The 22,344-nt window shown below is 42.1% G+C and overlaps 1 protein-coding gene across 4 annotated transcripts in view; it reads right to left on the reverse strand.

The window, feature by feature from the left end:
* The window catches only part of ALG1 (ALG1 chitobiosyldiphosphodolichol beta-mannosyltransferase), a 65,449-nt gene that overhangs the window by 20,555 nt on the left and 22,550 nt on the right, over positions 1-22,344 (reverse strand). For 3 of the 4 annotated variants that reach the window (XM_040356994.1, XM_040356993.1, XM_040356996.1), the window contains 5 exons: positions 20,181-20,291; positions 15,763-15,884; positions 14,713-14,751; positions 11,251-11,310; positions 4,288-4,398 (listed from right to left, as the gene is read on the reverse strand). In XM_040356994.1, the coding sequence (XP_040212928.1) occupies positions 4,288-4,398; positions 11,251-11,310; positions 14,713-14,751; positions 15,763-15,884; positions 20,181-20,291 (443 nt within the window). The remainder of the gene's footprint in view (positions 1-4,287; positions 4,399-11,250; positions 11,311-14,712; positions 14,752-15,762; positions 15,885-20,180; positions 20,292-22,344) is intronic. The other variant, XM_040356995.1, reaches the window with a different exon arrangement.

The following is a 22,344-nucleotide window of genomic DNA, read 5'->3' on the forward strand; positions in this document are numbered from 1 at the left end:
TGAAGAGTTCTTAACCCATGGAGAAAATAAAAAAAATAAGCCTAGGTTCACACTGACAGCGGGAATGAAATCGTGCAAGTTCAGCTGAACTCACAAAATTTCATTCCCATATGTCAGTCCGACTTCTGGGGCAATAATCTGAGACATCTGTGCGGGTTCATGCACAGATGTCTATTGAAATCGCACTCTGAAGTCGCCAAAAGTAGTACAGAAGCGACTTTTAGGAATCGTTGCAGCGTCGTACTGATTCAGATGGTGCCATTGCTGCCTGCAATAGCCGCCGATTTAGCATGCGGTTTGACATGTCAAATCGCGTGCCAAATCCTTGCAGTGTGAACCAGGGCTAAGACTAATGCCACATAAACACAATCGGTTTGTCCGATGAAAACGGTCTGATGGACCGTTTTCATCATCAGACGAACCGATCGTGTGTGGGCCCCATCGTTTTTTTTTATCAATCGGTGAAAAAACTAGGAACTTGTTTTAAAATTATCTGATGGTTAAAAAACCGATAGAAAAAAACGATCGTCTGTGGGCATGTCCATCGGTCAAAAATCCACGCATGCTCAGAATCAAGTTGACGCATGCTTGGAAGCATTGAACTTCATTTTTCTCAGCACGTCGTTGTGTTTTACGTCACCCCGTCCTGACACGATCGTTTTTTTAACTGATGGTGTGTAGGCAAGACTGATGAAAGTCAGCTTCATCGGATATCTGATGAAAAAATACATCAGACCGTTTTCATCGGATGAATAGGGCATTACTGTATGTGGGCCACCAATAATCTGTTTCTTGAAAAAAATAAATAAAAAAAAAAAAAATTCTTCCCACTGACCACCAATGTAAGGAACATTCTTCATATCATTAGTCTGTATTGTGGTTTGAAAACTGTCGCATGACATAAAAAAAAAAAAAAAAAAAAAGTATCGGTAATCGGTATCGACGAGTACATGAAAAAACGTATCGGTACTTGTACTCGGTCCTAAAAAAGTGGTATCGGGACAACCCTAATATATATATATATATATATATATATATATATATATATATATATATATATATATATATATATATATATATATATATATATACAGTGAGGAAAATAAGTATTTGAACACCCTGCTATTTTGCAAGTTCTCCCACTTGGAAATCATGGAGGGGTCTGAAATTGTCATCGTAGGTGCATGTCCACTGTGAGAGACATAATAAAAAAAAAAAAATCCAGAAATCACAATTTATGATTTTTTAACTATTTATTTGTATGATACAGCTGCAAATAAGTATTTGAACACCTGTCTATCAGCTAGAATTCTGACCCTCAAAGACCTGTTAGTCTGCCTTTAAAATGTCCACCTCCACTCCATTTATTATCCTAAATTAGATGCACCTGTTTGAGGTCATTAGCTGCATAAAGACACCTGTCCACCCCATACAATCAGTAAGAATCCAACTACTAACATGGCCAAGACCAAAGAGCTGTCCAAAGACACTAGAGACAAAATTGTACACCTCCACAAGGCTGGAAAGGGCTACGGGGAAATTGCCAAGCAGCTTGGTGAAAAAAGGTCCACTGTTGGAGCAATCATTAGAAAATGGAAAAAGCTAAACATGACTGCCAATCTCCCTCGGACTGGGGCTCCATGCAAAATCTCACCTCGTGGGGTCTCAATGATCCTAAGAAAGGTGAGAAATCAGCCCAGGACTACACTGGAGGAGCTGGTCAATGACCTGAAAAGAGCTGGGACCACCGTTTCCAAGGTTACTGTTGGCAATACACTAAGACGTCATGGTTTGAAATCATGCATGGCACGGAAGGTTCCCCTGCTTAAACCAGCACATGTCAAGGCCCGTCTTAAGTTTGCCAATGACCATTTGGATGATCCAGAGGAGTCATGGGAGAAAGTCATGTGGTCAGATGAGACCAAAATAGAACTTTTTGGTCATAATTCCACTAACCGTGTTCGGAGGAAGAATAATGATGAGTACCATCCCAAGAACACCATCCCTACTGTGAAGCATGGGGGTGGTAGCATCATGCTTTGGGGGTGTTTTTCTGCACATGGGACAGGGCGACTGCACTGTATTAAGGAGAGGATGACCGGGGCCATGTATTGCGAGATTTTGGGCAACAACCTCCTTCCCTCAGTTAGAGCTTTGAAGATGGGTCGAGGCTGGGTCTTCCAACATGACAATGACCCGAAGCACACAGCCAGGATAACCAAGGAGTGGCTCTGTAAGAAGCATATCAAGGTTCTGGCGTGGCCTAGCCAGTCTCCAGACCTAAACCCAATAGAGAATCTTTGGAGGGAGCTCAAACTCCGTGTTTCTCAGCGACAGCCCAGAAACCTGACTGATCTAGAGAAGATCTGTGTGGAGGAGTGGGCCAAAATCCCTCCTCCAGTGTGTGCAAACCTGGTGAAAAACTACAAGAAACGTTTGACCTCTGTAATTGCAAACAAAGGCTACTGTACCAAATATTAACATTGATTTTCTCAGGTGTTCAAATACTTATTTGCAGCTGTATCATACAAATAAATAGTTAAAAAAATCATACATTGTGATTTCTGGATTTTTTTTTTTTGATTATGTCTCTCACAGTGGACATGCACCTACGATAACAATTTCAGACCCCTCCATGATTTCCAAGTGGGAGGACTTGCAAAATAGCAGGGTGTTCAAATACTTATTTTCCTCACTGTATATATATATATATATTACACACACACATACACACATATATACATACACATTGCTGTGCAATTTAGCATAGTGTAACAGTTAACTACTTGCCGACCGCCCACCGTCGTTATACGTCCTCACTTTAGAGATGAATATCTCGGTAACAGCAGCAGCTGCTGCCACAATCGAGATATTCATCTCTTCTGTGGGCGGCCGTGTTAACGATAATGGCGGTCTCCACGGCGGATTCGCCGTTATCGGTGGCGGGAGAGGGGCCCCCCCCTCCCGCCGCTCCGCCGCTTACCGTAGCCGTCGGTAGCGGCAGAGGAGATCGCGACCATCCGGCAGCTGAGCGGGGACGAGACTGAAGGAAAAATCTCCTTCGCCCGTCCCCATAGCTCCGCTGGGCGGAAGTGACGTCAAAACGTCAGTCCCGCCCAGCGTCTTAAAGAAACATTTTTTTTTTTTTTATATTTAAGAGGACCTGTCATGCTTTTTTCTATTACAAGGGATGTTTACATTCCTTGTAATAGGAATAAAAGTGATAATTTTTTTTTTTTCAGTGTTAAAAATTCTAAAATAAATAAAAAGAAATGCGAAAAGCAAAAAAAAAATGTTTTAAAGCGCCCCGTCCCGATGAGCTCGCGCGTAGAAGCGAACGTATACGCGAGTAGCGCCGACATATGAAAACGGTATTCAAACCACACAAGTGAGGTATCGCCGCGATCGTTAGAGCGAGAGAATTAATTTTAGCCTTAGGCCTACTCTGTAACTCAAAAAATGCAACCTGTAGAATTTTTTAAACGTCGCCTATCAAGATTTTTAAGGGTAAAAGTTTGACGCCATGCCACGAGCGGGTGCAATTTTTAAGCGTGACATGTTGGGTATCATTTTACTCGGCAAAACATTATCTTTCACAATATATAAAAAATTTGGGCCAAATTTATTGTTGTCTTATTTTTTTATTTAAAAAAGTGAATTTTTTCCAAAAAAAGTGCGCTTGTAAGACCGCTGCGAAAATACGGTGTGACAAAAAGTATTGCAATGACTGCCATTTTATTCTCTAGGGTGTTAGAAAAAAATATATATAATGTTTGGGGGTTTTAAGTAATTTTCTAGCAAAAAAAAATGGTTTTGTCTCGTAAACACCGACTCTGAAAAACAGGCCCGGGGCTAAAGTGGTTAATATTCAAAGTGATATTTTTCTTTTTTTGCGGATGATATATAATGGTTATGCCAGTCAGAGGCAGGAGTGCCAAGAAAGTAGGAAACATGTTTATAGTACACCTGTTCGGTTCTACAAACTGACATTCATATGGGGACAATTCTTGGTCACTGTATTGCTGGCCACACATTCGTTTTTTCAGCAATTTTACCCACTTCCACAAAAAAACAAAAACTGTGCAACCTACTACCAGTGGTTTATATACTTATATGGTGGTAGATTGCCTTGATCTGTTTAAAAAGAATCTTTCAAGTCTAGTTAAATGCAAAACTATAAATACTATATTAGCTCCTAACAATCTACAGAGATTGTGTTTGTCTATAAAACCCTTTACAATACACCTGTCATGAGAGAAATGTAAACAATAATGCTACTTGTCTTACCAAGTAAAACAGGATAGTCTTCCGCTTCCAACCATGGTGTACATATCTGGATGTTCTGAAGCTGCAGCTCTTTTATTAACTTACAATAATATTCCTTCAAAGGACCTTTTCCTGAGGGTGAACAGCAAAGAAAACATGATTGTGAAATGGATAAACTATTTGGGGCAGTACTATCATCCTTTCCTAATTACAACTAAATAGTAAAGTCCTTTTTACTGTATGTATTGAACATAAACAATTGTAAATAAATTGTATATAATGTCCATACACCGCAACCAGATGTCTCCAATCAAGTGAAAGTGATATCTTACTTTAACCACTTGCCGACCAGCGCACGTACATTTACTGCGACAGGTCTGCTCTCCTGCGTGAACAGATTTACCTGTACGTCGGTCCGTTCAAGAAGCATAGCAGGAGTCTCGATGTCTGCCGGTGACCCGCGATCACTGTCCCTAAATCTATCCCGTGGTTTGCACGGTCAGGGATGTTACATGTAACAGCGCACTGGGTAAATGCAGTGGCGGCTAGGCCTGAGGCGGATAGCAGTTTGGCGCATGTCCTTCCACCACCGAGGATTGCAGGGCGCTTCAGTTTACCTCCTGTTGCCAACTCCTCCTACTCCGCTTCCTCATCCTCTACCGCCTCCTCATTCGGTCAGCGTAACACATTCACCACCAACTTCAGCACAGCCATGGGTAAACGCCAGCAGGCAGTTTTAAAACTTTCCTGTTTGGGGGGAAAACCCCACACCGCGCAGGAGTTGTGGAGGGACATGGAACAACAGACCGATGAGTGGTTTGCGTCAGTGAGCCTCAAGCCGGGCCTGGTGGTGTGCGATAACGGGCGAAATCTCGTAGCAGCTCTGGGCCTAGCCGGTTTGACGCACATCCCTTGCCTGGCGCATGTGCTGAATTTGGTGGTGCAGAGGTTCCTGAAAACTGACCCCGATATGCCACAGCTGCTGCAGAAAGTGCGGGCCGTCTGTGCGCACTTTAGGCGTTCTCACCCTGCTGCTGCTCGCCTGGCAGCGCAACTTTGGCCTTCCTGCTCACCGCCTCATATGTGACGTGCCCACAAGGTGGAACTCCACCTTGCACATGCTGGCCAGACTGTGCGAGCAGCAGCAGGCAATAGTGGAGTTTTAGCTGCAGCACGCACGCGTGAGTCGCTCTGCGGAACAGAACCATTTCACCACCAATAACTGGGCCTCCATGCGAGACCTGTGTGCCTTGTTGCGCTGTTTCGAGTACGCCACCAACATGGCCAGTGCCGAGGACGCCGTTCTCAGCGTTACTATGCCAGTTCTATGCCTCCTTGAAAAAACGCTTCGGGCGATGATGGAAGAGGATGTGGCACAGGAGGAGGAGGAGGAGGAATCGGGATCATTTCCAAGGCTTTCAGGGCAGTCATTCACAAGTGGCTCCGAGGGTGGGTTCCTGCACCAACAAAGGCCAGGTACACAATTGTCCAGCAAGGGCACAGTTCTGGAGGATGAGGAGGTGAAGGATGAGGAGGAGGAGGAGGAACCATGTTCACAGCAGGGTGGCACCCAGACCAGCTCATGGCCATCACTGGTGCATGGCTGGGGGGGGATACAGAGGACACAGATGATACACCTCCCACAGAGGACAGCTTTTCGTTGCCTTTGGGCAGCCTGGCACACATGAGCGATTACATGCTGCAGTGTCTCCGCAACGACCGACGTGTTTCGCACATTTTAACAGGTGCCGATTACTGGGTGGCCACGCTGCTGGATCCCCGTTACAAGGACAATGTACCTTCACCTTCCTTAATTCCCTCACTTGAGCGTGATCGCAAGATGCGCGAGTACAAGCGCACGCTGGTAGCCGCGCTGCTGGTGGAATTCCCACCTGACAGCGGGGGCACAGTGGAAGCACAAGGCGAAGGCAGAGGAGGAGGAAGAGGTCGCCAACGCAGCCGGGGCACCGCCAGCACCTCAGAAGGCAGGGTTAGCATGGCCGAAATGTGGAAAAGCTTTGTCAGCACGCCACAACAACCAGCACCACCAGCTGATATGGAATGTTTTAGCAGGAGGCAGCATTTCACCAACATGGTTGAGCATTATCTGTGCACACGCCTACAAGTACTGAATGACAGGTCTGCCTCCTTAAACCTCTGGGTCTCCAAATTGGGCACATGGCCTGAGCTTGCCCTTTACGCCTTGGAGGTGCTGGCCTGCCCTGCAGCCAGTGTATTATCTGAACGTGTATTTAGCACGGCAGGGGGCATTATCACAGACAAGCGCAGCCGCCTGTCCAGAGCCAATGTGGACAAGCTCACGTTCATTAAAATGAACCAGGCATGGATCCCACAGGACTTGTCCGTATCTTGTGCAGAATAGACACCGGGCCGGCCTTACCCAGCCATTCTTGTTTTTCTGATCTTTCTAGGGTTGCCACCTCATTCCTTTAAAAGCGAAAACATATTAATTACACGGGTTCTCTGGCTGATTAAGGTGCTGCTAATTAAACTCACTTGGTGCCTTATCGACATTAAATTAGCCCCAGAACCTGTGTAATTACTATGTGTTCGGGTTTAAAGGGATGAGGTGGCAACCCTAGATCTTGCTCACTCTTTTGGGGTTTACCCTAATTTAAAAAATAAATCAATTAAAAACCAAAACCTGCTGTGTTGGCTACCTCGTCCTCCTCCACCGCCGCTTCCACCTACACCGCCACATCCACCGCCACCTCAACCTCCTACTCCATATGGACCTTGTCCTCCTAGGTCAAGATTATTATTTTTTTATCTTAATTTTTTTATGTTATTTTAAGTTATTTCCCTATCCACATTTATTTTAGTACTTGCCATGCTCTTACCGACATTTTGCTGCCATTTGCAGCCCTCTAGCCCTTTCCCTTAGTGTTTTAGAGACATTTTTGTACTGAAAAGTTCGGGTCCCCATTGACTTCAATGGGATTCGGGTTCAAGTTCGGGTCCCGAACCCGAACTTTTTTCCGAAGTTCGGCCGAACCCGTCGAACCCGAACATCCAGGTGGCCGCTCAACTCTAGTCTAGTACCTAGATTCAGAGATGCCGCCGCAACTTTAAGGCGGCGTAGCGTATCGTATTTACGCTACGCCGCCTTAAGTCAGAGAGGCAAGTACTGTATTCACAAAGTACTTGCCTCCTAATTTACGGCGGCGTAGCGTAAATGCGTCCGGCGTAAGCGCGCCTAATTCAAATGAGGATGGGGGGCGTGTTTTATGTTAATTACTCGTGACCCGACGTGATTGACGTTTTTTACGAACGGCGCATGCACATATCCGTGTACATATCCCAGTGTGCATTGCTCCAAAGTACGCCGCAAGGACGTATTGGTTTCGACATGAACGTAAATTACGTCCAGCCCCATTTACAGTCGACTTACGCAAACGACGTAAAATTTTTAAATTTCGACGCGGGAACGACGGCCATACTTAACATTGACTAGGCCAACTAGGGGCAGCTTTATCTTTACGCGGCGTATCTCTTACGGAAACGGCGAATCTTTACTGCGACGGGCGCACGTACGTTCGTGAATCGGTGTATCTAGTCATTTACATATTCTACGCCAAACTCAACGGAAGCGACACCTAGCGGCCTGCCTAAATATTGCACCCTAAGATACGACGGCGCAGGCGGTCGTATCTTAGCTAGGTTTAAGTGCATCTCAGTTTGAGAATACACTTAAACTTAGGATGGCGCAGATTCCGAGTTAGGTCGACGTATCAACTGATACGCCGGCCTAACTCTCTCTGAATTCAATTTGACCCCATCTCCAGCCTGAGGGTCCCCCCTTTCTCTTTCCCACTCCTTTTTTGCTTTTGGGATTTTTGCTCGCTGCTCTGTTCTACACCTACAACCCATCCCCCCACCCCCACTGTTGTGCGTGTTTTTCTTTTTTTTTTTTGTGTGTGTTTTTTCTCTATTATAATTTTTTTTTTTTTTTCACCCAATCTGCGGACAACTTCTCTCCCCCTTGTCTGCCTTGGCCCCTGGGTCTCAAGGCTCAGGCATAACGCACTGACCCCCAGCCTTGGCTGGTGGGTCGGTGTCAGTTTATAATTGGTACCCTTATAATATATATTTTATCATGCACTTTTACGTGTACTTCTTTATGTTTCATGTCCATATCCCCTGCGTGGGAATTTGTTATGTGTTTCCCCTTTTTTCATAGCTCAATACAAACATTGTACCAGAAAGATTTAGTGTAGTTCCATAAGATGGAACATATAGCACCTGTGTTTTTTGGATCCATGCACACTGAAGCAAAAAAAAAAAAGCTATAAAAAAAACGCCAGTAGCTTTGCAGGGAGCCTTTCAAAGTTTTTTTAGCATTTTTGCAATAGCTTTAATCAGCGTTTTTCAGTGTAGCTTTTTTTTTTAATGGATAAAAAACACTGAAAAACGCTGGCGCCAACGGTTTTGAGCGTTTTGCGTTTTTCACGCCGAAAAATTGCACTTTGAACGCAAATTTTGGGCGTTCAGAAAAAAAGCCAATAAACTCCCAAGCTCATTAACACTAAAAAACGCCCATGTGTGCATGGGCACATAGGCTAACAGAGTTCAGTTTATGGGCTTTTTAAAAAAAAAGCCCAAAACGCCAATAAACTGCAATTTATCAGCTTCAGTGTGCATGGAGCCTTAAGCTAAACAATGGTTTTATATTCTTTTAAATATTTATTATTAAAATAACATTTTCTAAGTTTTTAATATATTATTATAAGAGTCAGTAATAAAGTATTGTGTATTGTATAGCCGTTTTTGGATCGGTTTATGAGCTGGTAATAAGGATAGAAGTGGATTGGATATCCTTTTATGGCTGAGGTATATAAAAAAGGAGGAAGTGACGGGTCAGATCACGTGACCTACGAGGACGTCCGACGTTGCTGACAAAATGCATCGGATCGTACATGCCACGTCACTTCCGCCATCCCTTGGAATGCAGGCGATATGTTATATGCGTCCCTGCTTGTTTTTAATGAGCTTTTCTTGATCGGCAACATTGTAAGTATATTTTTTAGTTGCGATGCAAAACATTTTACAAACTGCACTATGAGAAGCTTTTTTTCTTCTTGACATATGTGATATACCATACAGTTGCCCGGTGGGTGTGAATCTTTATGGGCCTACCTGTGATGGGTGTCATGTTTGGTGAGTAGGATGTTTGCCTACGAGCTGGTGGAAGAAGGCACTTTGATTTCACATCTTATTGTATGGACTTTTAAAGAAGATATCACTTTCACTTTATTGGAGACATCTTATGGCGGTGTATGGACATTATACATATATATCCAATTTATTTACAATTGTTTATGTTCAATGTATGGTTTGGTTTAAATTAGATGTTTTTGGTTGAGAACGCGGTATGAAAACTACCATTTTCCTTTTATGATTTACACTGTTCGAGCCTTACTACGAGCTGCTCTATGTTTTTTTTTACACCTTTTATTATTTAATTAATTTTTCTTGGGTTGATCCAGGGTGTGCAGGTTGAAGGTTTCTTGTTAATATTCCTTCTTTTTGACTCTTTTACTGCATGTGCACTTCAACCAATGGGGTCGATTTGCTAAAACAGGAGTGCAAAATCTGGTGCAGCTTTGCATGGTAGCCGTTTCTATTTTCAGCTTATTCAATTTGAGTTTTGACAAAAAATAAAAAATAAAAACCTGGAAGTAGATTGGTTTCTATGCAAAGCTGCACCAGATATTGCACTCTTCAGTATTAGTAAATCAATCCCTGATTCACTGGATGAAGTAAAATTTATTGCAAGAATAAGCTATTGGAAGCAACATTTAGCCCTGCTTCACACCAGTGTGACTTGTCATTGGACTTGACAGTTCAAATTCGAATGACAAGTCGCATCCCATTTGAAGCAATAGAACGGTGTGTCGCAGCCACTTTGAAAAAGGTTCCTCCGCTATTTTTGTGCACCTTGCATTGACATCTATTTAAATGAAGTCACGCAGATGTCAGCAAGCTGCACATGAAATTGCACTGATCGGCGGCTTTAAAATCATGCCAAGTAACATGATTTTTAAAGCCGCAAGGGTGTGAACCAGGCACAGTCTGCTTTTTATGTCTGATCCATTAGAAGCCGATTCATATCTATTTTCCTATTCATATTGAGGTCTACAATGAAGCGGTGCCCATCCTTACACTCCACTGGCATATAGTGAGCTCCTCTTAGTCAACAAAAAAACCCTCTATAACATGTTTCACTCAGTTGGGGCTTAATTGTAGAGGTAACAGTGCTTATGTGCACCATGGGAGGCTACTGTGCCAGTGGGCAGTAACACCATTCCTCCATGCCTAACAACTCTCATTTATATATAGGATCTCTTGACATAGATCTAAACTCAATCCCTAAAATGCCATGCAAGCTTAAAACATTAAAAGTGTACCTAATGGCAAAACGTTTAGTTTTGGATAGAGCGGAGAGGAATTAGAACGCATCAGGTTTTTATTGCAGTCTGCGCCCCCATTAGAGAGATTCACCCTCTCGATTTGTCCTGTTTACCATCATCACTGAAAGAAATACCAATGGGGACACTAGTTCTAGTGGGAACCAGGGTTTCCCTCATTTTGGAGGGATTTCCTCCCATTTACTGTTTTGGGTATGGGACAGGAAGTTGAGGGAAATCTCCCCAAAGAGATACAGATGGAAAAAAAAAACCACAACAAACACTGACAGGGGTTACAATACTCCCTTACTCTATCAAAAAAACAAACAAACATTACCCCATCCCTGTAATAGGCAACCTCAATGGCCGACATAGTCTTAGGAAGCAGGAATAGGAAGGGCCCAGCAAGCTGGGTTGATATGTTCATATCAGAATGTCCAAGGATTCAGGGAACCTGGACATTTCAGTCAGGCACATAGATATTTTGTGGTATGGTTGCTAGAATAGGTTAGGTACTTATTTTTTACTTCATGTTCACTTCAAAAGTAACTATTACCTGTAATAACGCAAACAAGGGGAGGAAGAGTGCTTTCATTGCTGATGAACTCATCATAGTCTAACAAAAGAAACACACAAAAACATTAAAAGCAGAAGAGTTATTATGGATGAACAAAGCAACAAGCAAAGCTTTAGATGAAAAAGCAGATATGAAAGAAGAACTCCAGGTAAACAGTTAAATGCACCAGTATACAGCATCTACCAAAAATAGTCAACCATTTGGATCTTTATGGATTATATTGTTTTATAGCACTAAATCACACTTTCTCCAACTGATGAACAGAAATAGACCAACTCATGTCTACTCATACTCCTGCTTTCAGTGCCTTCATGTTTTTTTTTATACACACTCCTTCTCCCTTTTGGAGTTTAAAGGTTAAGGAAGTGTTATTTTGCGTAAAGTTGTGTCTTTGATATTCTACTGTATGTTCACAAATACAGAACAGTTGCTTTTTTTTTTTTTATATCTCTGATAAGCAGAGCGCTCTGATCCCTCTTGTATTGAATAATATTGTAACAGTAATGAGGTTAAGAATTATTCCTGCGCTACCTAGTGTGAGTGAAGGATTGCAACAATGGAACTGCTGCAAACACCGATAAAGGGTCAGACCACACCCATAGGTAATAAAGTAAAAAAGGGGGGTGGTGCTGCGCTGTTCCCAAGAGAATACAGTGCCACTAAACTAAAGTTAAAAAATTGGAAAATAATTTAGAATAAATGAAAGTGCATACCAGATGAGATAATCATAAACTGGAAAGCAAACATCCAGACATATAAAGTGCTATGTGCATAAATAATAAGTGTACACAACTAGTGCAATCATATAAAGTGCAACACACAATAAATGAGCTGTGTACTCAAGCAGCAAACTCCACGGTACTGTGTGCAAAATCTGCAAACTAAAATTGTGCAGTTTCCACAATAACAATGTGAAAAGTGACAATGAAATAAATATAAATAAACTCCTTAGTGCAAAGCGTATAAAGTTTGTATCCAAAGGACTGCAATCAGAGCAACTGTCAACGATAATATGTACAGTCCAATGAGTCCAAAAGCGCAAATGCAATTAAATCGTGAACAAGCAACAATGGATCAATGCTTTCTTTGTGTCGTTACTACGTTCCAATGTGCAAAGAACAGGTCTCTCCATGGTTGACCAAAGAAGTTGAGTGCACGTGCTTAGCGTCATATGCAGAGGTGGTCTTTGGGAAATAGACGTATGAGTGTTGCCAGCATTGCTGCATAGGTTGAAGGGGTGGGGGGGGGGGGGGGGCTTAGCCTGTCAGTGCTCAGATCATAGGCCGCACACAGCATCACATTTGTCTGCATGGCTGTTGTCCCAGAAGGAAGCCTCTTCTAAAGATGATGCACAAGAAAGCCCAGATATGGATTACTTAAGCGTGTGTGGTGGCAACCAGGTGAAGAGTACAAAGGCAAGTGTGTCTTGAATACAGTCAAGCGTGGTAGTGTCATGGTCTGGTGCTGCATAAGTGCTGCCAGCACTGGGGAGCTACAGTTCACTGAGGGAACAAACATGTACTGTGACATACTGAAGCACAGCATGATCCCCTCCCTTACTGAGAGTAAAGGTGATGGACTGTCCAAGCATGTCTCCAGACCTAAACCCTGTTGAGCATCTGTGGGGCATTTTCAAACGAAAGGTGGAGGAGCACACGGTCTCTAACATCCACCAGGTCCGTGATGTCATCATTGAGGAGTGGAAGAGGACTCCAGTGTCAACCCGTGAAGCTAAAATATTGACACTTTGGGCCCAATTTAGAAATTTTCACTTAGGGGTGTACCAGTGTTGCCAACTGTCAGTAATTTTACTGGCAGCAAGTAAAAGTGGACACCTTTCTCCTGCTAGTAACAGGAAAAGGTTGCCAGTAAAAAATATGTCTGTGTCACTGGTGGGAGGGGGAGAACTGGCAAAGGGTGTGCTTGAGCGCATTGTGTGATGTCATGGTGCAAGGAGGTGAGCGGCTGGAACCTATGTGTGGTTCTGCAGGACAGAAGCAAGGCAAGCCGAGAGAGGAACTGTCAGTGCTGTTTGGACTAGAGTGGGTTGAAGGGACCACCTGGCGTGTAGGGAGAATGTCACTGTGACTTAGGAGGGGACCTGTCACTTCGGTGATCTGAGCTACAGCATTACTGTGAAAGTCTAATTTCTTGCCCCCTGTTCCTGAGCTACTTAGTTATCATATTGAAAATAAAACACAAAACATGTTCTTTGCTGCAAGATCTACTGAAATTTGCACTTAAAACTGTAATTTTGTAACTTTTGGATAAGCCAGTAAAATCTTGGCTGTGCCAGTAAATTTAAGGTGTCTTGTCAGTAACTTTCAATCTAATTGGTTGGTAACACTGTACTCACTTTGGTAGCCAGCGATTTAGTGTCTTGAGTCAAATTTACACTGTTATACAAGCTGTACACTCACTACATTGGAGAAAAGTGTAATTTCTTCAGTGTTGTCACATGAAAAGATACAACATAATATTTACAAATATGTGATGGGTGTACTGTATGTGAAAGTGCATAGTAATTTAAAAGTTCAGTGGATGTGGTTAATTGCTCAAGCATTCCACAATGCATCTCAAACACTTATTTTATACATTGAGGTCAATTTTATGTACAGCGCCTTGAAAAGGTATTCATACTCCTTGAGATTTTCCACATGTTGTCATAGTACAACCAAAAAAGTAAATTTATTTTATTGAGATTTTATGTGATGGACCAACACAAAGTGGCACATAATTGTGGAGTGGAAGGAAACGATTAATATTTTTTTATTTTTACAAATAAATACGTGAAAAAAGTGTTGTGTGCGCATTTGTATTCAGGCCCCTTTACTGTGATATCCCCAACTATAATCTAGTGGAAACAATTGCCTTCAGAATTTATTTAATTAGTAAATAGAGCTCGCCTGTGTGCAATTTAATCTTAGTATAAATAAAGCTGTTATGTGAGGCCCTCAGAGGTTTTTTAGAGAACCTCAGTGAACAAACAGAATTATGAAGGCCAAGGAAGGCCGCCGGCGTCCTTAACAACCAGTGAATAGCTGGTTGTTAAAGGGAATCCCACATAATTTTTTTTTTTTTAAAATGGCGTGGGGTACCCCCCTAAAATCCATACTAGACCCTTATCCGAGCATGCAGGCCAAAAATAGTGTGGGAAGAGTGAGGTGGGGGAAATGAGCGAGCTCCTCCATGGTACTAGGGGTGTTGAAAATAATTGCAGGGAACCCCTCTGACAGCTGAAGACTCATCCATTGTTAAGGATGCCACTAGCCGGCTTCCCGACCCAATCCATAACACTATAGCTACTAAACGTAGCTGACACACTAGGCTAAGTGTGCAGTGTTCATGTTTCTCTTAGGAGAGGTTTCCTTTAATGACTAAGAAGTATACATAGTGCTGAATATGTATATAGAAACATAATATAAAAAGACAACAACATACCTTGTAGTGCTCTCAGTAAAACACTGAAGTCTTCATCCTCTGCAAAAAATATTATATATATATTACTTAAATGAGGTTAGAAACCATAAAAAAACAAAAAATGTGCAATTCACATTTCTATGATGCTTTTTTGAAAAAAGTTTCCTTGTGAACTGCCTCTGTTCTCGCTTTCATAGATTTTTGCAGAGTTGTAGAGAATTTGTGGTTCTCAGAGAAAAATCTGAGTGGTGTGGACATGCAAAGGTGGCATTTTCCATCAAAGCCTGCCCAGCCACAGCAGAGAAAGTCTGTGTCCCAAAGTAAAGGCGCTTCTAGATTTTATCAGAAAAAAGTGAGGCTGACTCCAACCCCAAGGAAATGTGCGTAGGCCTAGAGGAAGCACATCAGGGGCTCACTTCATGAGCCATACTCATTAAGCTCTTATTATCATCTGGGCGTTTTGGCATTGTAGCAGAAATCCCAAAACACACTACAATTGCAAAATGCAGGTGCCATTTTCAATGGCACCTAAAACGCAGTGCAGTTTTGCCACGATTATCATTCATTCTAGGAAAGAAAAGTCAATCAATTCCCCCATCAACACAGTCAGTGTTAATGGGGAATCCCTCCCGTGGCCCTGGAGCGCGCCGTCCTGGCCAGGAGAACGCACAATGATTATTGCTAGAGGCTATAGCCGCTGGCAACAATCACATGAAAAATCCGACATGCTGGTTGTGCCCAAGTCAATTGATTGATCCACTTGGGTATAATCAGCCTGCCCATACTTGGTTTGAATCTCAGACTTTCTCTGCTGAACTGGTTGAGATTCAAACCAAACCAAATGGCCGGCTTTAGGAGGTCTATTTATACAGGTTTTAACAAAGGTCACACATTTTTCAAATTAAATTTAAAAAAATGTGTGAGTCCTGTATGCAGACATTTATAAATAGCCCCCTTCAGTCTATCAGTACAATACTGTAAAAGCAAAATTATGTACGTTTTGTAAGTAGATAACTAGCTTTAAACTATCTGCTACATTTGGTTCGGAATAGAATTAAAATACCAGAATACCTGTCCAGCTTGTGCTACTGATTAGCAGTGCAGGTCTTTCAGCGTTGTACTTAACAATGTTGCTCTCTCTGTCGAATTCTGTGAATGCAGATTTTTCAACTTGTGACTTGTCATATTCTACTCTGTATGTAAAAAAACATATATTATTTTTTAAATGAGGGGGAAAAAAAATAGGATTTTTGTATTCTCTGTAAAATTATTTTCTTGGATTCCATGGAGGAACAAAGAAAGTCTTCTACTGTTGAGTTATACTGCTGCTTACAGGACAACTGAACACTAGCAAACAAACTGCAGGCCAGTCCAGGATAAATCCTCTTACTCCAAGCATGTCTTGAGTTTTGGGGCAAAGCAGTAATTAGAACACAATCATATACACAGAGAGGTGGGACTTCGCAAACCAAATTGCAGTGCCACCAACCAGAAGTCAAGAAGATCCATTGCAAACCATAGGAATCGCTAATGCACTTGATAAATGAGGTCCACAGAGGCTAGAAAGTCTCTTTGTTTAGCCACTTCCCACCCGGCCACTGCATATATACAGCCGGGTAGGCGCTCTCTCCCGAGTGGACGTTCAGCAACGTCCCTCAGAAGGAGGGGGGGGGGAACGCACGTGCCCGCACAGCGGCGCGATCCCGATGCGCTCGCGTCACCAGGACACATCGCATCTCCGATTGGCAGGAGGGCTCTGTGATTGGCCCGCCTGATCACACGACAGCTGTGTCCAATCACAGCCATCATATGATGTAAATAGAGAGCCGGTTGCTAGGTGATCGGCTCTCCTCACTGTGTGATCGATGCAGCCGGCTGGTGACCAGTGTGTATGAGCTGTTTTTTACAGCTTTTTACACACTAATCACCAGTCTAGTAACACACAATGTAAAACACACGTCCCCAAAACACATATCCACACACCTGTCCCCCACATATGTAACAGTAAAATCATATGTCCCAATGATCATCTGCACACATCTGTACATGATCATTTGCGTACATATGTCCGTGATCACACAAACCAATTATTATACATACATTATATATGGGATTTTTTTAACCAAAAATATGTAGCAGAATACATTTTGGTTTAAATTTATGCCAAAATTCGATTTCTTTTAAAATAGAAATAAGAAAATATATATATATTTTTTTCCCCAAATTTCCATCGTGAATGAATATCACCAAAAGAAAGCTCTATTTGTGCCAACAAAATTATAAAAATTTAAATTGGGTACAGCGTTTCATGACCGCGCAATTGTCATTGAAAGAGCTGAAAATTGGCCTGGGAAGGAAGGAGGGTGATTGTGCCCAGTAATGATGTAGTTAAAAAGGGACAGACCTAGTAGATTCCATATGAATATTCTGTGCATGATTGAAGACTGAGATTAAAGAGGAGGTAGATGTCCCATTTTGGTTTGGGGCAAGGGCTGTATGGCAAGTGCTGTATGGTGATCTGATAACCTGAGCAGGGATACAGGCAGGTTGGAATAAATGAACAGAGGAGAAATGCTACCTTGTAGTCCCGGAAACTACCACACACACACACCTGAAATGCAGTCTCTAAAGACTCTGCAAAGCTCAACAGATGTCCCCGACCTTGGAAAATTGGAGCATATCTTCATGCTGAAGGCAACTGACAGATTGGGGGACTCGGAAGCCAAAGGTTTGCCTGCAGACTGGGTAATAAATTTGATTCTGGCGTTTGAGGACTTTTTCTTATCCTTCGTTAAGGGGTGAGTCTTCCTAGATAAGTACTCTTGCCAACACTGGCATCTTTGATGGGGCATTCAGGGCAGATCTGAAAAGGCACCGGCACTTGAAGATCATGCAGAGTACTGTGTATATACTCGAGTATAAGCCGACCCGAATGTAAGCCGAAGCACCCAATTTTACCACAAAAAAAAAAAAAAAATGGGAAAACGTATTGACTCGAGTATAAGCCTAGGGTGTCCATCTGCATGCCTCGCTGTGCCTCACTTTGCCTTACTGTGTCCATGTGCATGCCTCACTGTGTCCATGCCTCGCTGTGTCCATGTCTCACTATGCCCATGACTAGACTGACGTTTAACATGGGAGTTTGAAAAAATAAAAAAATAATAATAATAATAATAATAATAATAATAATAATGGTTCTCCCCAGCCGTAGATTCCCCAGACAACAAGCTTTGCACAATTGTAGAGGAGAAATGGGGCTACATGTGTGCCAAGTTCTGGGTCCAGGGGACCTACGACCGGCTGGTACCAGGTCCCCAAAGTCACCAGAGATATTACCGGTTAACATGGGAGTCTATGGAAGGGGTGCCCGGCTTTGAAAAATCGGTGCTCCCCGGCCGTGGGTCCCTCGGACAACAATCTTTGCACACTTGTAGTGGAAGAGTGGGGCTACATGTGTGCCAAGTTTGGGGTCCAGGGGACCTACGACCAATCAGACACAAGAGGTGACTCGAGCATAAGCTTAAAAACTTGGCTTATACTCGAGTATATACGGTAAGTGCTTTTTACATGCAGACTCCACAGCCCAACACTTTAGCCATGTTAACTGAAATGAAACTCATGTAGAAAATGAGGTGGGAGACCTCCAGCAACCCATCAGCACTGTAGCTCAAGGCTATAGAAATTAGTTCTAAACCCTCCATGACCAAGGGATCAACTGCTATAGTGATCAGATCCCCACTAAACAGCCAAAGTAGAGAGGTTGCAATGCAGGACCTATCAGGGAGAACAGAATTCCAGAATAGGCCTCAAATCTCTTGTTTGTGGAGTTGTAAAAAAAAAAGAAAAAAAAAATATGTGCAACTCCTATTCTACTAAGATGGTAGACATTGTATTAGGACAGGATACGGTTTAATCCACAGAGGAGGCAGCCCACTTTTTAACAAAATCTTAACTAAATTAATACAAGGCTAATAAATATTTAAGGTAGGAACATCCTATAAGGATGTCACCAGTGTCCATAACGAAAGACCAGAGTGCTCTTGAGATCTTAATTGAAGGTAAAAAAAAATAGCTAGTAGAAAAGGGTAGACTTCTATCGTTCTAGGACAAAACTGAGGCAAGCAGGAGGGTTAGCCTGAGCTGACCTACATGTATTTATTTATTTTTCCCCCTCAGTGTCCAATCCTCTTATAGGCTGCAATATAACCCAACAGTGCAAGACTACCTGTGTCCCTACCTCAATGGACATGAAAGCAAATGAGATAGCACATACTGTAATTCAGCTTTTTTCTGGAAAGACTAGAAACTCAGATATGGTAAGTAGTTACTACAACAGATACACAAATTAGAATAAAGTTTTGTGTTCTCTCTATTTCTTCAAAAGATTTTCTATGTCACATGTTTATTTCAATATTGAGGTACTGAGTGCCAAATTTAAACAACTCACATTTATTGCAGACAAGAGTCACTTCCCTGTTTAAAGAGTAACTTCACTTTTTTGAGAAAAATGTGAACCAATGTGATCAATGAGCATTGCAGGGATTTTAACATATTTAGCAGCAAATTCCTACCATTTGTTGTTCTAAAAGTTTGCTGTGTGTTTTTCAATATGTCCTTTAGATACCGATTCTGAATAGAGAGACTGGTTCAATATAATCGAATGGCACACTCTCAGTGTTCTATTTGCATCTTGCAAAAAATGTCATTTCCTATTGCAGGGGGTGCCTAAATTTTGACTTGGGCCCCTTTCACATTGAGGAGTTTTTCAGACTGTATAGCGCTAAAAATAGCGCTGCTATCCCGCCTGAAAAACTCCTTTACTGCAGACTCAATGTGAAAGCCTGAGGGCTTTCACACTGAGGCGATGCGCTGGCGGGAGACAAAAAAAATCTCCCGTTAGCAGCATCTTTGGAGCGGTGAGAGGAGCAGCATGTATACCGCTCCTTCCCATTGAAAACAATGGGAAACCGCGGCCATACCGCCCGCAATGCGCCTCTATAGAGGCGCATTGCGGGCGATATTAACCCTTTATCGGCCGCTAGCGGGGGTTAATACCGCACCGCTAGCGGCTCATTCCTGCAGCAATCCCGGCGGTATAGCGCCGCTATTTTTAGCGCCGTTATACCGCCACCGCGGCTCCCGCCCCAGTCTGAAAGGGGCCTAAGTGTAGACGTCTGCGAAAATTAGAGAGCCAATCACACAAGCATCAAATTACATTTCTGGTTGGTGTACAGTATGCTTCCAGGCTGCCATACTGCACAACATTTTTCAGCAGCTGTAGATTACAAAATGGCAATTGTACATATATGCTATATATTTTTTATTTGCTGCATTTTTTTTTCCACAAAAGTAGGAGTTACCCTTTAATTATAGTTTGTAAAGAATAGTAAGTCTACTGTTTTCAGCAGATATAATCAATGCAGTTCTTATTAGTAAACTAAAGCATAACTTTATAAAATTTGTACATCGGTTCTCTTTACCAAACTTACTGAGATCTGAATGGAGCATAGTCTTTGGCAAGCTTCATAAATAATTGATGCTGCAGCTCAACTGGAGTCTCTTTGAATATTGAAGCAGGTTTATCATGAAGTGTAATAGCTCTGCAATAAAACATTACCAATGAACAATTAAAAATAATAAAAAATAAAAAAAAAGTGGATGTGAAAGGCAGTTTTTTTTTTTTACGTACAGTAAACAAATAAATAAGTAAATTTGCATTGAATAATTAAAACTACAGAAGCAGCATAAAACAGTAACGTGTGCCAAGTGATAACATCCCAAAATGATGATTCTAATAGCAGTGCAATACCACCTGATTTCACAGGTATTCAAAAATAATGCTAATGTCCATAAACATCACCATGTGACAAAAGTGAATATATGCACAAATTCCCAAAAATATAAGCCATATATCACATCAAGTAGGTTTGTGAAAAAATGAAAATAGCTTCCAATCTTCCACCACACCCGGTGTCAGTGAATCCTCTCCTGTCAGATGCAAAACTCACCGACTCAAATTGCCTTAGACTCTCATGTTCAGCTTGTAAACGTGTACAAAAAGACCTCACTGGTAGGTATAGCAGATAATCCCAGTTCCAACCAATTTACTGCCAGAAAGCTCTGCATGTAAATAAAAGAATCCCATGACTAAGTCTTTTATGACGAAACATGTCGCGGCGTGGCTGTGCGGCAACCACTCGGTTTTCGGTTAATCTCTGAACGAGTGTTTGCTGTGCAGTGTATTGCTCTATTTTTTGAGATTCATGTGAGAGTGCTTTATTTGAAGATTTAAGTGTGTTATTAAACAGATTTTACGATATCACGCCATTTTGAGCACTTCTTTTATTTACATGCGGAGCTTTCTGGCAGTGAAATGGTTGGAACTGGGATTATCTGCTATACCTACCAGTGAGGTCTTTTTGTACACGTTTACACGCCGAACGCGAGAGTGGTTGGCAATTTGAGTTGGTGAGTTTTGCATCTGACGGGAGAGGATTCACTGACATCGGGTGTGGTGGAAGATTGGAAGCCATTATCATTATTTTTTCACAAACCTACTTTATGTGATATATGGACTTATATTTAATTAATATTTAAAACACATTTATATATATTTTTGGGAATTTGTGCACATTCACTTTTGTCACATGGTGAGGTTTTTGGACATTAGCATTATATTTCAATACCTGTGAAAACTGATATTTCCTCTTACATTGTTTACAGCGCTGCTTATATTTTATTACACTAATTTTAGAATATGTTTTTTAATTTTCACAGTTTGATTTTTTTTAAAGTACGGTAGCTGCTTCACTCTTTTGCCAATTTGATTATCACTATTTGTTCATAAGCGCAGTGGTGGGAACACAGAAAGGGCGGATTCATCTTTGTTACCATCATTTACATAGTGTATCTGCATTAGTTAACATTATTTAAACCTGTTTACTACATATAGATTATCATAATAAGGGTTGCAAATGTGAGATCCTAGCTGTGTTGAAATGAGGCACAGAATTGAACTCCGGTGGTCGGAGTTTCTAGGAATTTAAAAACCCTTATCTAATTGTGTGGGGTAAAAACTTTCCCTAACCATATATTATAAGTTAGAGCCAGGTTGGCTAGGAAAGTTGACACGCGATGTCAATCATTACACAATTAATGGTATTTCACTAAGCCGAAGGTCAAAGGGTGTCATAAATTATATTAGGCATCAATGACAATAACATTAGAAGTTATTTCTTATCCAACACTGCCCCTAGAGGTGAAAATTATAATTATTCAAGATGGATGCTGAACTTGGTTGTTATGGCAACATATAACTCCATCGTCACATGACATCATCAATTACATCAGGGGTGCCCAACCTTTTGAAGAGTGAGGGCCACTTAAGCAACTTGGTAACCAGTCGCGGGCCACAATGAGTGGAGTGGGCAGATGACAGGTCACGGCTACTCTACAGGCTCTCTGATCCACCCTGATGGAAGGGGATGAATTACCTTCTGTTTTTCAGACTGGAGGTAGGTGGGCGTAAACAGACATCTGTCACTCCATAGAGGTGAACTGAGGGTCCCATTTGGGTCGGGCTGGTCGTGTAAAAGGGCCTAAGACTGCATACATACTGATGTGCTGTGGTTTACCCACACTGTGGGTGCAGCA

The sequence above is a fragment of the Rana temporaria genome, chromosome 6, assembly GCF_905171775.1.
Source record: "Rana temporaria chromosome 6, aRanTem1.1, whole genome shotgun sequence".
NCBI lineage: Eukaryota > Metazoa > Chordata > Amphibia > Anura > Ranidae > Rana > Rana temporaria.